Consider the following 19,346-nt stretch of genomic DNA (forward strand, 5'->3'; position numbering starts at 1 on the left):
GCGATGGGCTTTTGTATAAGTCTTGATGCGCTGTCACGTGGAGCTAAGGCGCGTCAAGTCGCGCTGGGAAATACAAATAGCGGGCCATTTTAAAGTACTTTTACTGCGTCGAGGCAGGGGGGGCCGCTGCGCGTCACTGGGTGAACCAGGGGCATTTCGGCGCCATTCGGACTGCTACTGGCAGCATCCAAGGCGCTAGTGCTGGAGCTGGTACCGTGAGAATATCCAGCCACCAGGATGAATCAAGCAAGTGAGACGCGTAGATTCGCGTTTTAGGCAGATTCACGTTCTTGTTTGGTATGGTTCAAGTGCTAGGTATGCTTCGTGTTTCTCTCTATTGCTCCACTGTCCTTGCACGGTACCTGCTTTGTCGCAGGGAGTGATGATTCAGACTTTGTCAGGATTAACGTCATGGGCATCTTTTATCAATCAGCACATTTTGGCGTGAAGATCCATCCATGAGGTGGCCTCCCTTGTTCACGTCGTTGGGTCGATGTATGCGAAATGGGCTGTGACCAGGGCATGATAGTGGTACGAGGCGGGATAGAACTCATGAGACCAAGGCATGTAGGTATGTATACATGGTGGGAGAAGTCATGATGAGGTCCTCCCGTGCACTGAGACCAGATTTATGCGGAAATGACGGCCATTGAACCTTTTCTGCAGCTGCAACAAGCGCCATTGAACAGCTACGAACGTTCCCCATAACTCAACTTCACTCCCAGAGTGAGAAACGCGTTCCTGGGGTTACACCGCGTTCCGGCCAGGGCCCTGAATCTGACGTGATGGGCCTGGGGATGGATGGTACGCTTCACCTCCTACGAGCTCCCTTTTGCTGTCCGGTGCCCGCAATTCCTAAAGGTGCACCTAAATTCAGATCAGCTTGGACCAGGCCAAGGTGAGACCGCATTCAAATTGAAGCCCCCTTAGAGTCCTAGATCGGAGGCTTCGATATCATTGTTCATCTCTCAATGTCACGGTTCCACTTGGGCCATTTAGTTGCTTGGTCGATGAAAATGCCAAGTGAAGTTATCAGATCTTATTCTCCAATTTAATTCGAGGGTTACGACCCACACGCGGCTACACCCACTTTATCAATCAGTGAGTGTCATGGCACATTACCTTATAGATTCGTAAGGTACAGTAAGCCAATGTAAGGTATCCATACTGAGCATCATTCATAGACAACATAACAATGAAACACGTCTCCATCCTCCAATCATACCAGCATTACCAGATATCCTCACCCCATCGTCATAATAATCCTGACTCACAAGGGCCCGCCCTTCCGTCAGTGTTGTCGGTCCATTCTCCTTCACTTCATTTCCCTCGCCACCCACGTAGATCCGAGTTGCCGATTTTAGTGACGGTCTCTATCTCGTCGCTGTGATCTTTGACTTCTGGACCCACGCTCAGCTTCACCTGTTTCAATATCATGTGGTTGAGCTCTGCTACGACCAAAGAAGCCGCGGCTCTCGCGGACTCGTGCCGGTTCCGGCTCGATGGGACGATCATCACGGCGGCGATCTCGGCTGCGACTGCGACTGCGGCTGTGTCGACGACGCTCCGACATGGAGGGATTTCGCGATGGTGGGTTTGACACATACTCTGGTGGATCCTGTGCTTGAAGTCGATCAAATTGTTCAGGATCGCTGGGGTCAATGGCTGGCACTGGCAATCCGCTCTTCTTCAGGTTCTTACGTCCTTCCTCGCGCAAGTGTTGCTCAAGAAGTGCAGCATTGCGAGTATTGGCCTTGAAGGCCGCGTCGGCAATGTCTCCAGCAAAGGGCACAATTCCAATGACGAAGTCTATGATGATGTTGAACATCATCCTGGACTTGACAGAGGTTGGCAGCCCACCATCAATCTTCATGCAGCTCCTCATAACCAAAAGGGCAAGCAACATATCCAAAACGTCACCAATTCTATCAAGTCCATGTTAGCTTCCTTCGATGGGGACCCAAGTTGGGTTTGGCGATCAAACTTACGCTGGGATCAATCCCAAAACGCTACCCCAGCCAAATCGGATGCCGCAGCAACTGAACAGAGCCAGGTCGAGACGGTAAGCTCGGCGCTTGACTTTGGTCAAGACTTTGCCATCATTTTCGGAAATGCCAGGAGGGAGAGCCTTCTTTCGCTTTTTAACTTTGCCAGTAGGCGTCCCATCTAGGCGAGTAGCTGGGACATGCTCAAAGTAAGGATCCTGTGAATAATGTGTTAGTTTGTTGACGGGGTCTAAATGGAACATAGGTAGTTTGGGTCGATGCTTTCATACCTCAGTTCCAAATTTGTTCTGGACAGTCTCTCCCAAGATCTTCTTGGTGACTAGCTTTGCGACAAGTGATGCCATGTTTTATAGTAGGAGCAGCACTTGGCTTAAAGAAGTCGTTGCGCGACCGCGGACGAGGTCGTTGGCCTTGTTAATATGGCTGAAGCGACGAGCTTGGCAGAGGCGGGAGTACTGTATGATCAAAGACAAGACCACTCCACAAACGAGAATGTATGTCACTGCTTGAAATTCCGAGACGAAGACTGGGCGAGCCAAGACAATGAATGAGAGGGCGCTTCTCTTATTAAATAAGGGGAGGACAAGGCTTTGACAGAATGGCCACTATTTGCGTTTGCAGGTAGTGACTTTACTGTGCGGCTGGTCGGTCAATTAACCTGTTTTCAAGTATTTATGATGCCTGTCCATGAGGTGGTGAGGGAGCCCAGTCGGTGCTGTGACCGATGATGTAATATTGGCGGCCACTCGAACTTCTGGAACCTACAGAACTGCAGCAAGCCAGCCCCTGCAGTCTAGAAGCATTAATGCGTAGGCTTTAGCTCAACAAAACCGGTTAAACCACTGCTGCAATGCCGATCATGCACATGCACTGGCATATTTTTGAGTGGCGATTGAGCATTCTAGGCATTGCATCTGACTAACTACCTACCTCTGAAACGTCCATGCGACTCTACATGGGAGAGAACCTGTTGGAGAATTTGGGTTGGACGATCATGAGCGGTATTGCACCGCCACATCGATCGAGCTAACCTGTGGCGAGTACAGTTGCAGCAATCGTGGCTCAGCAACTAGCTACTGATGTACTGTAGCTGCCCTGCTTCTGAATTGGAGACCCGACACTAAGACAGTCTGGGCTCCATCTCACGAAGCACTGAAAGCGGGCACCTCAGCCAAAGCCGGGCAGGCAGGTAGGCAGGGTAGGCACCTAAGGCGCGAATGAGAATTGGGTCTTTGACCTCGCTGGTCTCATTGCGATCCAATCCAATCCAATGCTATCAGTCCAAACCTGACAACAACACCAACAACAAATCAGATCCGAAATCCACCATCTCGGCCTTTGCACTGCCGCCTCGACCCCACGTGTCCTTGTCCTCAAAGAGACGTCGCATTCTACTGAGACTCGTTCACGTTCATCCACTTCGTACAGCGTTCTCTATTATCAATAGCTTCTCGAGTGACCTCGCTTTCATCTCCCTCTTCGACCACCGCTCGCGTCTTTTCGCTTGTCGCAGTCGTTCCTCTGCATTATCTTGGCTGTCGCACTTCAATCATGGTCAGCTTGCCTTCGCAGCTACGTTCGCATTATCGTCTCGCAAAGTCTTGAAAAGGCGTCAACAAACATAAGAGAAAAACAGCAACAACCGGATATTGTTACATTTTACCATAGCATGAGCCGCACGGTTCCAACATCACCATCATGTCTGGATCGCAAATGCAGTTAGAGGATTGTATGTGTTGGTGGGTGCTGCGCGGTTGCGAGCAAGGACTAACGCAATCAACCTAGGGCTGGATGACCTCTGCGTCCGCTTCATCATCAACCTTCCCCAGGAGGATCTCTCCTCCGTCGCACGAATATGCTTCCAGGTCGAAGAAGCTCAGTGGTTCTACGAGGATTTCATCCGTCCACTTGACCCGACCCTGCCGTCCATGACCCTGCGAACTTTTTGTCTACGAATTTTCCAGCATTGTCCCTTATTGGCCAACTTTTCTGTTGAGAATCATACCAAAGCTTTTGAGGAGTTTTTGGAATACAAGACTCGTGTTCCTGTACGAGGTGCTATCATGCTGAACGAGGCCATGGATTCGACAGTCCTAGTCAAGGGATGGAAGAAGGGAGCCAACTGGAGTTTCCCACGAGGAAAGATCAACAAGGACGAAGATGATCTGGATTGTGCCGTTCGTGAGGTATATGAAGAGACCGGCTTGGACCTTCGAGCCGCTGGCCTGGTGCCCACTGAACATAAGCCAAAGTACATTGAAATCTCGATGCGCGAACAGCATATGAGGCTTTACGTCTTTCGAGATGTTCCAATGAACACAGTATTTGAACCTAAGACAAGGAAAGAAATTAGTAAAATCCAGTGGTACAAACTATCTGAGCTACCAGCCTTCCGCCGCAAGAATGGCCAAGGGAACGATGCCAACACTGCGCCTAATGCCAACAAGTTTTATATGGTGGCACCGTTCTTGGTGCCGCTCAAGAAATGGGTTATGGCGCAGAAGAAGATCGAAGCAAGGAGAGCGGCAAACAGCTCGCAAGGTTATGGACCTATTAGCGAAGCCCAGTACGAGGACGAAGCATGGAACGACACTCTCGCCGAGACTACGGATCAAGGCCCGGCGATAGAGACGCTTGCGGGTGCGACACAGGAGCTACAACGATTGTTGAAGGTGCAACCTCCCACTCAAGGATTGCAGGGTGTTTCTGCCTCGGTGCCTGCTCAACAGGATAAAGGAAGTGCATTACTTTCTATCCTCCAAGCCAAAGGCGGTCCTGCCAGCGCCATACCGCAAGCTGGAGCTCACTATCCTCAGACTCCTCTTGATCACACAGTTACCAGCGCTCCTGAACCTCATACGCCGCATCATCATAATCTTCACCAGATGCAATCCACAAATACTCAGCAGCCACCGCCCCCGTTCCCGTACGCGCCCAACCAAGGCGCCCACTGGGGTATGGGACTTGGACAGCAGGTTACCAACCCTCAGCTATACAGTCAGCAATACTCCATTCAGGAGGGCCAGTATAAGAGTAACCAGGCTCCTCTGGTGCATCCCCAACCACTGCCCCCCCAGGTGGAAAGAGCTGTTTTCAACAGGAGTGTATTCCAGGACGTCAACCAAACCACTCACAACCCTGTGCCGGGCCAGTTCCTTACTCAGCAGCAAGCGCAATATGGCCACCCTGGCCAGATGCCTCAGCAATCTCTCAATGGCCCTGGGCAGCCGAGACCACAAGCTTTGAACGGCCAGTCCATGGCCCTCCTGAATGCTTTCAAGGGCGGTAATACCGCGCCACAGGTACAACAGAAGCCTCAACAAGCTCCGTTCCCTCCTGGCTTCCCGGCACAGAGCCAGGGGCCTGTGTATAGTAACCTAGGCGGAGCACAAGCGCAACATATTCCTCAACAAGTCCCTCATGCGGCCGGCACTGTGGGAGGCCAAGACCGCTCGGGGCCAAGTCCTAAGGAGCTGCCAGGCTCAAAGGTTGGGCCTCCTGCCGACAATCACCGTTCTGCTCTGTTAGGCATGTTTCGCAAGGATGACCAGAATCAGCCTCCTGCGCAAGGATCCCAGCCTGCCCCTGGCAGTATGATGAGTGAACTTCTGCGTTCAGTTGGCGGGGACAATTTCAGGGCCAACATTCCCCAACAAGCCCCGGCTGATCCCAACCCGCTCCCGTCAATGGATGGCCTATCACTACAGCAACTACCTACTCAAACCGGTATACCTGGATCTCAAGGAAGAGCGGATTGTTCGCAACAATATGGTGCCCAAGCACAAGCACCAGCTGCCTCGCAACCTACGCAGCCTATCCGTATTCTTCAGCGAGGCCAGGGCGAACAACTATTTGGCATCGGTGGAGCATCCGCATCTCCTCAGACTTCACTTGCCTCGCCAAGTGGATTGTCTAGCCACTTGCAGTCTGCAGGTGCTGGCATTAGCCCCAGCATTGCACAAGCATTCCCTGCTATGAATCGTCGTCGCGAGTCCGGCCCCGCTCAGAAGAGAGAACTGCTGTCACTCTTTGGCAAGCAGCCATCCCCTGCTAGTCTGGAGGCAGCTAAGGGCAAGGAGGTCATTGCAGGAACGCCCAGGTCTCGTCTTGCTTCCCTGGCCTCTGGAGCGGAAGACCCTGCCGGCCCGCCCTCTCGTCGCGGTAGTCAGACGCCCATCTCGCCAGCCGAACGCACGTTTTTGCTGGACTACTTACAGTCTGTCACCAAGAATGCTAATCATTAAGGGACCTGTGGGGAATTGTTTTCATGTGTACTACTTGTTAATTATAGGAATCGGGGAGCATCGCAATGGAGCCTTGTGTGGGATCTACAGGTTTGGCAAACAATGAGCTAGCTACCTAGGGTGGTATCCAATTACTTACTAAGCAATCATTATGGTCACTTTGTTTGACCTGAACTGTTATCTGACTTGAGATGTTTATGTTGATAATTCATGCCGTGTGGACGACTGCTCATTCGCATCCTTGGAAGACTCATGAGGAGACCTTGCTGATTTGATCGATGGATCTTGTTGTGCTCCTTGATGTTCTCTTATGACCCAGGGCCGTATGTGTATATGCACGAGTAGGATTGAATACCAGAAGCAGCCATAGGGGATGCTTTAGTTGACAACCCCGCTGCTACCTACGTTGAATAAGGTAGAATCAAGCCTCCAACTACTCCTCTGAGAACTTGTTGAGACTTCCTCCTCTTTAGCCACGTAGAGGCACTTGAGACATTTTCCGGTGCATGTGGCATCTCAGGCCGCTTTCCTGTCGGGTTGGTTTTGGCTCTAGAGCACTCTGACATGGGAGTCAAATCTCACAAATACAAAGTCGTCATGCCCCTGGCAGGTAGATACTCAAGTAGTTCGGTATGACGCTCAAGGGCTCGCTAACCACAGCGAACCGCTTGTTTCAAGAATTGATGTGCTGTCTCCTTATTAGACAGACCCGTTAAGATGATCAAAATGGGACAGTAGAAGTCCTGGTTTTAATAGGGAAGACATCTGATTTCAGGAGTAAATAGGGTCCACGACAGTTGCAAGTCAGTCTTCACAAAAGAACAATCACATATTGAACGATTACTCAAGACTACAGAGCCTACCCCTTATTGCTATTGCTGGGGGCCTGTCTATTATATCTGGCACTTGCCTGGCAGTGCGAGCCAGCTGCCAACAACTACCCATTATCACTCATACGCCATGAAATAACCAACCAGAGCCTATGAAACCTGTAGACCTTTACTAACTATAAACTCGCTTTATGATTTTAACAACGACGGGATTCGATGGACTGGTCAAGTAGTTAAAGCAGTGCTTAGTGGCATGAGCGACAAGAACCTGATCGTCTGGACAGAACTGAGGCTCGATCGACCTACCAAAGATGAACGTCATCCGCGAGCTTTTTTTTTTTTTAAAAAAAAATCTTTTTATGTAGATTGCTATCATCCTTTCTGTATCGTTTTAGAGTTTTATAATGCGGCTCTGCGCCTATCATTCTGCGATTTGCCCATCTTCTTTCTCCCTGAAGACTTAAAAACAAACACAAAGTGGACCACTCCTGGAGATCTACTTGGTAACAAAACTATTGAACCCGGTGGCATATCTAGATGAGTTCGAGGAGCCGTGAGAGCCACATGAATCAAGAACTCGAAACCAGCGCATAAGTGCGTGTTGTATACCATGGCCTTGTTCGACAACCAAGACGGATAGGATCCCCGCAGACCTTTGCGCATCAGATCGGTCCTCATCCTCGATCCATATTGGAGATAATCAAATCTTGTATATTGTATATGTTGAAGTGTTCTAACTCATCTATGGATCGCGGTTGTGGTGATATGGACAAAGGAAAGCTCCATTCTGGCATTTGAACCGCTGTATAGTCGAAGAGCTAATTTCATAGTCAGGCTATTGGAAGTTGCAGCATGGCATATCGTATCAATCTTTCCTTGTATTAGATTCCAGATGTCGTCTCACAACCATACATGCATTGTGACGTTCCCGTCCCCGTCTAGAACCCCCAATACCAATCTGCCTGAAGGTTGACGTTGAGGAAATTGCTTTCGGAAAGCAACCGCAGAGCCAAGTCAAGGTCCCATCTGAAATATACAGCCAAACAAACCCCAGTGTATGTCCCATGATTAGACCTCTCCTTCACAGAGAATTGAAGCGAAAACTGTACAAATAAACAGGCCATTAGCGCCATAGCAAATTGATCTCCTGATCATACTAGACCGAAGAATCGAAGATGGTGTGCCCTCAAGTAACTCAAAAAGAGTCGTCAGATGAATCATCCCCATTACTTCCCTCACTATCAGAAAGATCCAACAGCTGGAAACGGTTTCCCATGAGGTCCTTGCGTGATGGATGGGCGGTAATGACACTTCTCTGCGGCTTCACATCAGGGACGGGAGCGTGAAATGCAGACGATATTCTCCGAAATGGCTGCGCACATTCATCCGCATACCATTCAATACGAGAGGCTCTGTACTCTCTGGATAAGTCGCGAATTAGCACTGTCTGGGCAACTGACTGGTCTTCAACATGAGACAGAGCCTAACTTACACTCGGCTCTGAAGACAAGTTCGAGCATAAATAGCTCCATGGACCGCATTGGTGCTGATGAAACAGCTGTCCTTCTCAAACTCGATGCTGATCACATGAAGATTGTGAATGTGTTCCAGATCATCGCGGATAGCCTGAGTAGTGAGGTTGGGGTCCCGCTTGCGGATGACGAAGTTACGAGAGCCACCCTTACGAATATGATGGGCAACCTGGCCACTGAGGGTGAACTGGTAGTCAGACCATTTTGTATGTATCTGCGATAGCGTATGAGAACGAGGCCGGCTCCTTTCGCAAACGTACTTACCTTCCGGTCTTTGATGTACAAACCGGCTGCACGACAGTTCTCAATAAAAGCACAGGCATCAGCCTCGTGCAAAAAGGAGACCGTGGCAGTGTTATCTTTACTTCGAAGAAAAATCTCCAGTACGGGACCTCCTCGAATAACCGCAGCAACATCCCCATGTGTGACGCCATCAGGTACATTGAGGAGCAGGACTGACCTCTGCGCAGAGCGCTCAAACCATTCCTTAATTTCTGGCCTTTTGTTGCCCTGGAAATACACAGGCCGTTTGTGGTTGATCGAGCCACCCGGATAGGTTGAGGATCGATACGACGCATTAGGCTGCCAACTCCCGTTCAGCCGAAGTCCTTGATCTTCAGTAGGGCATCCCGAAGCGGTATTCGATTGAACTGGGAAAGTAGATGTTTGTTCTTTGCAAGTGAATGTTGCCGGTGGCGATGGTTCAAACTGTTCAGGGGCATAGGGAGGCGCATCTCCAGCTGGCTTCTGAAGGCAGAGAGACTACAGAAAGTTTTTTTTAGAGGTTGGTAGACGGATGGGAGCTGGGAACGTACATCCACAGTTGCTTCGTTCAGCCCTTGTGCGATGAGATTCTGACGTAGGTAGACTGATCACAGGCAAGTGTCAGGGATTGCCAGTATAGGCCGTGTTGCTATTCATTACATACCATACTGGTGGGCAATCGCAAGGAGGCTCTGGTATTCCTCTTGAGGCACGTACACGCCTTGGGGGTCGCTCACTGGTATCTCAAGGCCCTTGGACCAGTGTCAGTCCGATGAAGAGTTTGCACGACTTGCATTTCACGCGATTTTTGGTGGCTTTTTGCTGAGTACGAAGGACTTTCCAATAACCAGGGAGGGGGTCATACATCTTGTTTCCTGCGAATGGGTGAGTATAAGTGGCGTTTTGGTACCCAAATGAACTATAGGATTTCTTGCTTACTGCGTGTTGTTCATGCTCATGTTGATAGTTCGTTGGCTCAAGAGCTGATCTTGATTCTGATACGGATGAAGAGGAGGAAATCTGAAAGTGGTTGGTGAAAGCAATATATAAGAGTTTAGTAGAAAGAGCTCCCAACTATCAAGGCACTTTCTCCCCAGGCCGAGCTCGAGTATTGGAAGATTGGACGGGCAGTCACCATTGGATAGGTACTTAGGTTGGATCTCCCAAAGGGCAGGGCGAACCAACGGGTCTGATTCACGTGCGGCTGCGAGCCTCCCGCTGGCTGTTTACTGGCTTGAAAAAGGCAAACATTGGCGATATTGGAGGGGTTTGATTCGTCTATTCGCATGCAGGTTAATGAATATCATATATGATTGAATACCTTTTATGGTCGTGATTATTTTCGAGTCGAGACTTTGATAGTAACATAAGTTACTGGCTGCAAGAATATTGCAGCATCGAAGATGAACCAGAATTGAAAGAGTGATGAGGTAATACCATCCCTCCTCGATGTGACCTGCAGTCACCGAGAAAGCGAGTGCATGTATATATGGCTTGCATTAAAGAGGGACATTTCGAGTAAGTCATTACGCAAGGAGCAAGAGAAAGAAAGCATCCAGAGAACAGCACACGGGCGTTATGTGACCGAACGGTTCTCAATGAAACAGACCCTTGAGTAGATACTTGAGTCTGCAGGCAGCCCTTGTATTCTACAAAGGTCGCTGGCAAGCCCGCTCTGTCTTGATGTTGTGGAAGATGGGTCCACGTGACACAGATGTTGCATTGATCGGGAGTTAACAGTAAACAGAGCGGCGGCAAACGCCTGGCAACAAAATAACGGGTACCAAGACGGAACGGGCGCTTTAATTTGAGACGCCATCGTCAAGTTAGACAGTCTACCTAGACAGTCTTCGTTAGTCTTATGGATGAGGCTGAACGAGGCTTCGTTGGTGGAAGGCAATCGCCAGATGAGTATTTTCAATATAAAAAAAAAAGTAAGATCAGCAAATAGCACGAGCAGCATGGCTCTTCACGACACCAATGGCATGCATGACCCGTCCGTTGACACAACCGTCAAGGACAAGAATCTGCTGATGCCGCTATGCCGCCATGCACCATGTTTAGTGCATGATTGCCGAGAATAGCGGGAGCTTAGGGGAGTCCGAACAGGGACGGATGGCTGGGCGGGGAATCAACAAGGGCTAGGGGGTTATTTTTAGGTGAAGCAGAGTGACAAACACGAGATCATGTGATGCATTCTCCCTCTTTCCATGGTTGACTTTTCCTATTGCGAGTTCTCCAATCCGATTTCATCAATCACCCTAAGCGACGCTCTAAACTTTGTAGGAGAGTAGACGCGTATGCCATTACCATGTTGTTTATTCGAAGTAGGTAGGTATCTAGAAATACTACACCCGATTTTACCTCTCTATGCACAGGGATGATATAAAGAGAAACACAAGGATCCAGATTGTCAGTCAACACGAGATGACTGACTTCCTTGTCTGACCACGGGTACGGAGTAGAAGAGACCCAATGATCCGGGCCTCGGGGAAGCCTGTGTACAAAACACTTTTGTACAACGCCACCGTTGCAGCAGCTGAGAGGTACTCCGTACAGTACAAGCGTCCACTAACAAAAATGCAACGGCTGCAGCTCAGACCTCCACCCAAAAGGAGGGTGTCGCTGTTTTGACTTTAAAGTCAATCTGGTGTAGGTACCTATGTACCTCTCCTAGTGAGGTTAGCATGTGCTAACTAGGTAACTAAACTAAAAGGCCAACCCCTTGCTCCTCCTGCTGGCCAACCCAAACCCAACATAACGCCAACGCCTTCCCCTGTTCTGATCCCTCTTTTTTTGCTCTGTTGATTTCTTGTCTTGTCAACCTCTCGCTTCTGACTCTCGTTTGTTATCTTTGAGATCGATCAATTCCAGCGTTTTTGAGACTAGCAGCAGATCGTCGTAGCCATCGTTTCATCGACCTTTTATTGTTTCTCGCCTTTTGCTACTTCTCTACCTTCGCTATACGCTTCACCCTTGGTTCGCTCGTCGATTTGGACACGCTTGGCATCTTCAAGCCTACATACAAACGATCTACCCATCTCTTGGAACATAACCGATCAATATCAACAACATCAGCATCGACACTCGGGACTCACTCATCGGTTCATCGCTAACCACAACCAACCACTGTGGCCGCTCTGATTTTATCTCGCTCGACCCCCCTTTCGCTCTCAAACCCACCAAAGATCCCATCATGCGTCCCGCCTCGAACCTCCTTCAGCTGGCTGTCTGCCTTTCCTCCGTTGCCCCTCTAGCGGCAGCATGGCCTAGCTGGTTTCCTCCTGCTGATTCAGTCGTTGTCCGACGCGTTGCACATGAAGCCAGTACGCTGATTCTTCTCACCCACCCATAGACAACCCCTTTTACTGACTCCTCATAGTGCCACAGGAGACCGGCGTTATCAAGGCTCGTCAAGACAAGACCGACGATGAAGAGGCTTCGAGCACCCGAAAGAACACCGCCAAACAGACCAACTTGAACACCGCCAAAGTCGAGACGGGGACTGAGACCGGAACTGCAGACAACACAAAGACCGCTACCGAGACAGGCAAGAAGAAGTCTGGCACCAAAACTGGAACATCTGCGCCCAAGCGCACAACCTTTTCTGCGGATGTCCAGCCCGGTGGTGTGAGCATGACACTTCCCGATACCATGTATGTTCCCACACCTCTCTTCAAGATTGGTGATTACGCCACCTTTGGCTGGAACTACACCTCACTTGAGGGCACACCAACCGCCATCGACGTCCTCGTCAGCCAGTCTTCCGCAGGCGAGACATACACTCTCACTGCCAACATGACTTTTGCGACCAACCCCACCTTCGTCTGGGACACCAGCAAGCAGGCCAACGACCCCGATGCTCCCCTCGTGGTCGGCATGTACACTCTCATCATCAAGGATTCTGACTCGGCCGTTACCGACATGCCCTCTCCTGGCTACCTGCAAGTGGAGAAGACCTTCCAGTTTGGCATGTACACACCTGCGGCCTACACACCCTATCCCCAGTGGAACTGTGATATCTGCAACAACTAGTCAAAGCATCCAGTGCCGTTTCTGCTTTTTATCTCTTTTTTTGCAACTGATCTTTTGGAGTTTTTATTGGGGGTGTTATGGACAGGCAAGCATCAGAAGGAGAAATATTGTTTATTGTTTCATTTTCATCCGGATATTTCATAGTTTGGTGAGGGCGTTGACAGACAGGTGTCGCTCTGATGAAGTCACATCGCAAGGACGGGGAGAACCCCAGTTTGGATGCTTATGATTAATCAATCAGGTGGTCGAAATGAGTTGAAATCATTCAATGATCTTATCTATTATATACATATTAATCTCATCGGTCCTTGGTTACCGATTACGGCGAGTTTGTCTTCAGATAATCATAACCCCTGTCTTGAACCTTGTATCTCTGGTCGTCAATTAAGGTTCTCAGATGCGTTGAACCCCATAATAAGCTTAGCTCGCCTATAGAATCAGTTACATGTGTGCTTCGAGTCTATTTCCACATATCGTGGTAAACGTTGGTGGCTTCTATCGCCTCCCAGGAACAATGTTGAAATTGGCGCAAACCTAGGGTGCACATAAACTTAGACCATACGCAACTGAAACCCTGCCCCCCTTTCTTCTTTATCGCGCCCCTGAAAAATGCCACTGAGGTCAGCATCGCCCAGTGGTGCAGCCTGTCCACCGCGCACAGGCGCATGAGGCTCTGCACGCCTTCGCCGTTCCTGGTTCGCCTTACTAGGGAACGTTGGGAACATGCTCTCTGGTTTGGGCTTTGGGTCCTGTCTGAAGTACTCGTGCTGAAGCATCTCACTCGCCGATGGTCTTCTTTCGGGGTCAAGTGATAGGAGACAACCTAGCAAATTGGCGCCTGCGGTGGTGAGGCCAGGAAAGCGAGCGCGAATGACAGATCCGGTAGCAGCTTGTGTCTTGGGAAGTCGTAGTGAGCGTGCATTCGGGAGACGACGAAAGCCAGGCCAAGTCTCTTCAGTGGGAACGCCGCAGAGCTCGAAGGTGCGCGAGACTTGATCGACTTCATTCTTGCCCTGAAGAAGAGGCTCCCGGGTTATCAGCTCGCCAAAGATACAGCCCACGCTCCACATGTCTACGGCCGCATCGTATGTCTTTGCGCCAAGTAGTAGCTCCGGAGCCCGGTACCAGAGGGTGACGACGAGTTGTGTGAGTTTCGGGGGAGGATCGCCAACATAGCGGGCCATGCCAAAGTCAGCAATTTTCAACTGGCCACGGTTGTTAAGGAGGAGATTTGAGGTTTTGAGGTCGCGATGTAGAATCCAGTTGTCATGGAGATATGCGATGCCTGATGTAAGCTGTAATAGGAGGCGCTTTACTTCGGAAGAGAGAAACGGCTCAGGCATATCATCAAGAATGGATTTTAGGTCGTGTTCGACGAATTCAAGGACGAGGAATAAAGAGCTGAACTGTCTGTTAGCTGTACCTGGTCTTCTACACCAACCAAGTGTCGCGTGCTTACTTATCTGGCCGTGATACGTCGTCCCCTACAACCACTTCTTCCATGGTGACGATATTCCGGTGTTGGCAATCCTTCAGTATTTGTATTTCGCGCAGGCCTGTGACGGGGAGGCCGTTTCGATCTTGAGGCTCCAGCTTCAACCTCTTGAGCGCGACAACCTTTCCCGTAGCTTTGTTTGTCGCCCGCGCAACCCAGCCATAAGTCCCCTCCTCGATATCGTTTAGCTTCTCGTAATTCTCGACGCTTCTGCACTTCCCCCAGGCGCCCGCTGGAAACCGCAATAGCTTCGCTGGAGGTGTCTTGTCCTGTTGGTTTGCGCCTGGTTCGGGGGTGATCCTACGTCGCTTCGAGGGCCGGTCATCGTCGAATTGGAGTGCCTTTTGCTGTGCAACTTCTTGTGCTTTCTTCTCTTGTTCAATCTTTCGAGCCTTTTCAGCCTTCTTGCGTCGCTTCTCTTCCTTGAGTTTGGCGTCGATACGGGCGTCTTCTTCGGTGTCGGCCCATCGAGACTTGCTGGACATAGCGGCCGTGAGAGACTGCGCGTGGCTTCTGTAACCAATTTATAAACCAGAAATCGAAACGCAAAAACTTCCAAAGTCACACGAAATCGACGCTGTCTAATAGTGCCTTGTTGTTTATGTGTGAAACGAGTTGGTGTTGCGGGGAGAAACGTCCAAGTTACCTTACGGATGGATAGACAAAGTTTCTTATCTTATCAGTAAATACTTACCTTAATGTCTGTAACTACTAACTGAAGCTTCGACTCCAGAAAAGCATCGTCACTTGTTGTACTACTGCAGCTTACATGAAAGTGAAAGCATCACCAGCTGATTTATTCTGTAGCTGATTTAATTGCTCTCGCTCACAGGAGACAAGCCCAGAATGTTTAGGTCACTAGGCTCGAAGCCTTTTGCGAGACTGAAACTCAACAGTGGCCGCGGGTGTATACCACGGCCAAACTTGTTCAACCCTTGTGTTGGCCGGAGCTTCTCATCCACTCTTGGCCAATATCAAAATGCCACAGATATTGATGAGATATTCAAGAATGAGGACCACAAGGAAAGTGAGAGACAGTGGTCAACGCCATTAGCCAAGCAGCTCTTTGCTGCTATATCAGTGAGTGAACCCCGCTAGGCGTTCATGCTTGCTTATACTGACCATTCTTCATAGACAACCGGACCTGTTCCTTTGGCCAGTTACATGCGCATGTGCTTGACCGGAGATATCGGAGGCTACTACACTGGGGCCATTGGTCAAGGTCGGGATCAGTTTGGCACAAAAGGAGATTTCGTTACATCGCCAGAGATTTCACAAATCTTTGGTGAACTCATCGGTATATGGTTCATCGCTGAATGGATCAGCCAAGGTCGTCCCAAGCAGGGTGTCGAACTCATCGAGGTTGGGCCTGGTCGAGGTACTCTTATGGATGATATGCTTCGAGTATGTGACATTCATTGGTTGAGCTTGAAAGATTCACTAACTTGAATTATAGACCATTCAACGATTTCCTGCGATGGCTAATAGCATCGATGCTGTATACATGGTTGAAGCCAGCCGCGAGCTAAGAAACGCCCAGAAGCAACTCCTTTGTGGCCCGGATGCGCCATCATCAGACTCAAAGTCTGGTTTTCATAGCCCCAGCAAGTACAACGGCAAGCAGATTGTCTGGACCGACACTATCAAGTCTATTCCAATTGGTAGGCAGAGCTCACATAGTATCAGGGGTCTGGCTAACGGCAGTACACAGAAGCTGACAAAATGCCCTTCATAATCGCTCATGAGTTCTTTGATGCCCTCCCTATTCACAGCTTCCAATCCGCTTCAGCTCCTCCTCCCCAATCAAAGGCATCTTCACCAACCTCGCCTGCTCAGCCACCACCCGATAACACCAAACCCGCCATGGAATGGCGAGAAATGATGGTCTCGCCAACACCGCCGGGCGTCACCCATGCTCAACTTGGGACACCGAAATCACAGCAAGATGAGCCACCTCCTGAATTCCAGCTAACACTTTCATCCGCGCCTACTCGCCACTCTCGTTTCCTCCCTGAGACCTCGACAAGGTACCGCAAACTCAAGAATATGCCCAATTCCGTCATCGAAGTGTGTCCAGATGCCTCCATCTTCGCTACGGACTTTGCAACTCGTATCGGCGGTTCTGAACAGTATCCCAAGACTAAGCCCAGCGGTGCTGCCCTTATTCTTGACTACGGAACGTCAGATACCATCCCTATCAACTCCCTTCGCGGTATCCGGCACCACAAGCGAGTGAATCCCTTTTCTGCGCCTGGTCTGGTCGACTTGAGTGCAGATGTCGATTTCACTGCCATCGCTGAAGTGGCTATGTCAGCGAGTGAAGGCGTCGAAGTCCATGGACCAGTCAACCAGGGTGACTTTCTTGAGTTGATGGGCATCCGAGAGCGTGCTGAGCAGTTAACCAAGGCGCCGGGCGTCGACAAGGAGACTGCTGATAAGATCGACGGAGCCTGGAAGCGCCTTGTTGATAAGGGCCCTGACGGCATGGGGAAACTGTACAAGGCATTGGCTATCCTGCCTGAGAATGATGGCCGAAGAAGACCAGTTGGGTTTGGTGGTGATGTCTTGGGTTAATAACAGACATTGTCCGGCCGCTGTACTACATGCATCACGGTGCTCTAGGAGAAGAAAGCCTGAACGATATTGTAACAGTATGTAAATTGATCAAACCATTGTATTCTTATACGACAACTCTGATCTATCCAAACCAAACCCAAAAGCCCATATACTACACGCATCACTCACTGCCCACGTAAGGAAACGTTGCTTAATCGAAAACTCAGTTCAGTTCATTCATCAGTAAGATTTGATCCCTCCGACAACCCTACAATTACACAAAAAGGATGCGCCAAGCTTTGATCGCATGCAGATTCAGCGTAAGTCAATTGCCCTCCTCCTCTTACTTCGTTTTCACAAGCTTTGCGTCCTCTTCGTCACTTCCATCGTCCGAAAATTTGTCGCCATCCTCGCCTATAGCAAAAATGGTCTCATTCTCTAGTGACTCACGAGGAGCGGTCCGAGTGTTGTTTCTGGGTGGTTGAGCGCTGCTCTGCGACGCGCTTGAGAAGGAGAGGCCATTGGCATTACTCGAGTCGTTGCGAGTCTTGCCCACTTCGACGTCCTCGTCATCCGAGTCTTCTCCTGGAACACCGATATCGCCAAGGTCAAAGTTGCCATCGTCATCTTGAGCAATCTCATCACTCATGGCAAAGCGGCGGTTGTTGGAAGTGGGACGCCAAAGGTAGGCGATCCATGCGACGTCAGCAAAGTAGACAACGTTCAGCCAGCCATCGAGGATGAACCATCGTGTCTTCCAGTGGAAAGGAACAAAGTCGGGATCGCTGGCTGAGGCAAAGGTGAAGCTGTTGAAGAAGAAGAAACCAAAGATGACCATGACACTGATGAGGATGGCCCACCAGAGCTTTCGGTACATGGCTTCCTTCGCGTGCTGCTTTCGCTCGCGGAGATCCTTGAGTGTCCAGTTGAGTGAGTTGAGTGTCCAGACATAGAAGGCAGTCAATGTCCCCGCCAGAGGTAGGACGATAAGAAGCACAAATGGGCCTGTATTCAGTCAGATACGGCCAATGAAACAGTTCATCATAGAGATCTTACCAGCTGTCTCGGGGGTGATGGAGAGGAAAGTCAGTGAGTAAACCAGTCCGAACAGGAAGTGAGCCGCTGCAAGCCATCGCACCCTAATCATGGTTCTACCGAGGGTGTGCTTCACAACACCATAGCCCATACAGACAATGAGTAGCAAGAAGAACGAGAACGAGTTTCGGCCAGCGTTGAGAATTCCAACAATGGTAAGGAATACCTTTGAGCCAACATTGGAACCATGACGGTTCTGGTATTCTATACTCGAGTTAGGGCGGGTAAAGTAAACCAAGGGAGAGACAAACCATAGAACCCCCATGTTATGAGCATTTCCACCACTAGGAAAACGAGAATGGCCGTGATGTAGTTCTGCACAGCCACTGAGTAAAGTCAGTATGCAATTGGTTGAAGCGGGGTATACGAGGTTTCTGCTTACAGATATCATGCCTGTGCTGATAGTACAAGAAACCCCAGTAGGCAGCAAGCAGAGCATACAAGATACTCATGCCACCGTAGAAGGGCAACTTGGGGATCTGTGTTGCCTCCAGTTCGCCGTAAGCGTTGCGATATTCGACTACTAGGTCGTACTTCTTTGTGTTTACCACATCTGTAAGAACGCAGTAGTATCCAGTCTTCTTGATAGCATAATTGATTGGAGCCGCATCGTTGAGGTGGACAGCCTTTGTGAGGACCACGCTCGAAGACTTCTTGTCGACGTCGGGATGCAGGATGAATTTGCCAATATCGGTCTTGTTACAGTAACCTTGCTTGACGAAATCGTCACCGCAGACGCCAAGTCGCTGTCATGTGTCAGAGGAGTGCTTGTGTGGCATGTATATGGCATCGCGAGCACTTACGTTGCCGGGAGTATTCGGATCGGGGATTCCAACGAGGTTTCGGTCCTTCCACTCGAATATCACCAGACTCGCAATCGGATCCTTTACATCAGAGTTGCTGGTGTTGAGGAACTTGACGAGGATGAATGGGTCAACGGGTCCACCCCATGAGGTCTTGCTGTACATGCCTGGAACATGTTAGATCCAAGAGTCGCATTGCACGTTGGAGGCATGACCTACCGGTGCAGTATTCTTGATAGCCTTCCTTCTCGCTCTAGATGACAGAGACGTTAGCATGATTGCGATCCGAACGCTTTGCATCGCAGGATGGAGGCCGCCCGTACCAGTCCAATCTCGTAAGCTTGGGTTGTCCAAAGGGACATGCCCAACACGAGCAGTCCCGTTAGGAACCTCATGATCATTACGTCGGTAGTCGCGGCGGGAGCTTCGGCGTGTTACGGCAAGATACGTGGAGGCGGCGTTGGAATCACGAAGGCCGAAGTTCAA

The 19,346-nt window shown here is 50.0% G+C and overlaps 7 protein-coding genes across 7 annotated transcripts; 3 read left to right on the top strand and 4 right to left on the bottom strand.

Moving 5' to 3' along the window:
* Window positions 1-1,360: 1,360 nt before the first annotated feature.
* Window positions 1,361-2,350, bottom strand: J7337_009740 (uncharacterized protein; the record flags this gene model as incomplete). Its single annotated transcript, XM_044827335.1, has 3 exons — window positions 1,361-1,925; window positions 1,989-2,203; window positions 2,276-2,350. The coding sequence occupies 3 exons, from the start codon at window positions 2,348-2,350 to the stop codon at window positions 1,361-1,363; spliced, it is 855 nt and encodes a 284-aa protein (XP_044677929.1).
* A 1,354-nt stretch (window positions 2,351-3,704) lies between these two features.
* J7337_009741 (uncharacterized protein) lies at window positions 3,705-6,250 on the top strand (the record flags this gene model as incomplete). Its single annotated transcript, XM_044827336.1, has 2 exons — window positions 3,705-3,735; window positions 3,792-6,250. The coding sequence occupies 2 exons, from the start codon at window positions 3,705-3,707 to the stop codon at window positions 6,248-6,250; spliced, it is 2,490 nt and encodes an 829-aa protein (XP_044677930.1).
* A 2,025-nt stretch (window positions 6,251-8,275) lies between these two features.
* On the bottom strand, window positions 8,276-9,835 carry J7337_009742 (uncharacterized protein; the record flags this gene model as incomplete). Its single annotated transcript, XM_044827337.1, has 7 exons — window positions 8,276-8,501; window positions 8,573-8,799; window positions 8,877-9,374; window positions 9,428-9,480; window positions 9,541-9,628; window positions 9,742-9,751; window positions 9,816-9,835. The coding sequence occupies 7 exons, from the start codon at window positions 9,833-9,835 to the stop codon at window positions 8,276-8,278; spliced, it is 1,122 nt and encodes a 373-aa protein (XP_044677931.1).
* Window positions 9,836-12,072: 2,237 nt separating this feature from the next.
* J7337_009743 (uncharacterized protein) lies at window positions 12,073-12,911 on the top strand (the record flags this gene model as incomplete). The annotated part of the gene is made up of 2 exons (XM_044827338.1): window positions 12,073-12,202; window positions 12,259-12,911. The coding sequence occupies 2 exons, from the start codon at window positions 12,073-12,075 to the stop codon at window positions 12,909-12,911; spliced, it is 783 nt and encodes a 260-aa protein (XP_044677932.1).
* Window positions 12,912-13,462: 551 nt separating this feature from the next.
* J7337_009744 (uncharacterized protein) lies at window positions 13,463-14,891 on the bottom strand (the record flags this gene model as incomplete). The annotated part of the gene is made up of 2 exons (XM_044827339.1): window positions 13,463-14,312; window positions 14,371-14,891. The coding sequence occupies 2 exons, from the start codon at window positions 14,889-14,891 to the stop codon at window positions 13,463-13,465; spliced, it is 1,371 nt and encodes a 456-aa protein (XP_044677933.1).
* Window positions 14,892-15,252: 361 nt separating this feature from the next.
* On the top strand, window positions 15,253-16,980 carry J7337_009745 (uncharacterized protein; the record flags this gene model as incomplete). Its single annotated transcript, XM_044827340.1, has 4 exons — window positions 15,253-15,486; window positions 15,541-15,810; window positions 15,863-16,067; window positions 16,118-16,980. The coding sequence occupies 4 exons, from the start codon at window positions 15,253-15,255 to the stop codon at window positions 16,978-16,980; spliced, it is 1,572 nt and encodes a 523-aa protein (XP_044677934.1).
* A 325-nt stretch (window positions 16,981-17,305) lies between these two features.
* J7337_009746 (uncharacterized protein) lies at window positions 17,306-19,261 on the bottom strand (the record flags this gene model as incomplete). Its single annotated transcript, XM_044827341.1, has 7 exons — window positions 17,306-17,967; window positions 18,019-18,261; window positions 18,309-18,383; window positions 18,440-18,803; window positions 18,861-19,027; window positions 19,080-19,113; window positions 19,184-19,261. The coding sequence occupies 7 exons, from the start codon at window positions 19,259-19,261 to the stop codon at window positions 17,306-17,308; spliced, it is 1,623 nt and encodes a 540-aa protein (XP_044677935.1).
* Between the last annotated feature and the right edge of the window lie 85 nt (window positions 19,262-19,346).

Source organism: Fusarium musae, chromosome 7, assembly GCF_019915245.1.
Source record: "Fusarium musae strain F31 chromosome 7, whole genome shotgun sequence".
In the NCBI taxonomy this organism is placed as follows: Eukaryota; Fungi; Ascomycota; class Sordariomycetes; order Hypocreales; family Nectriaceae; genus Fusarium; species Fusarium musae.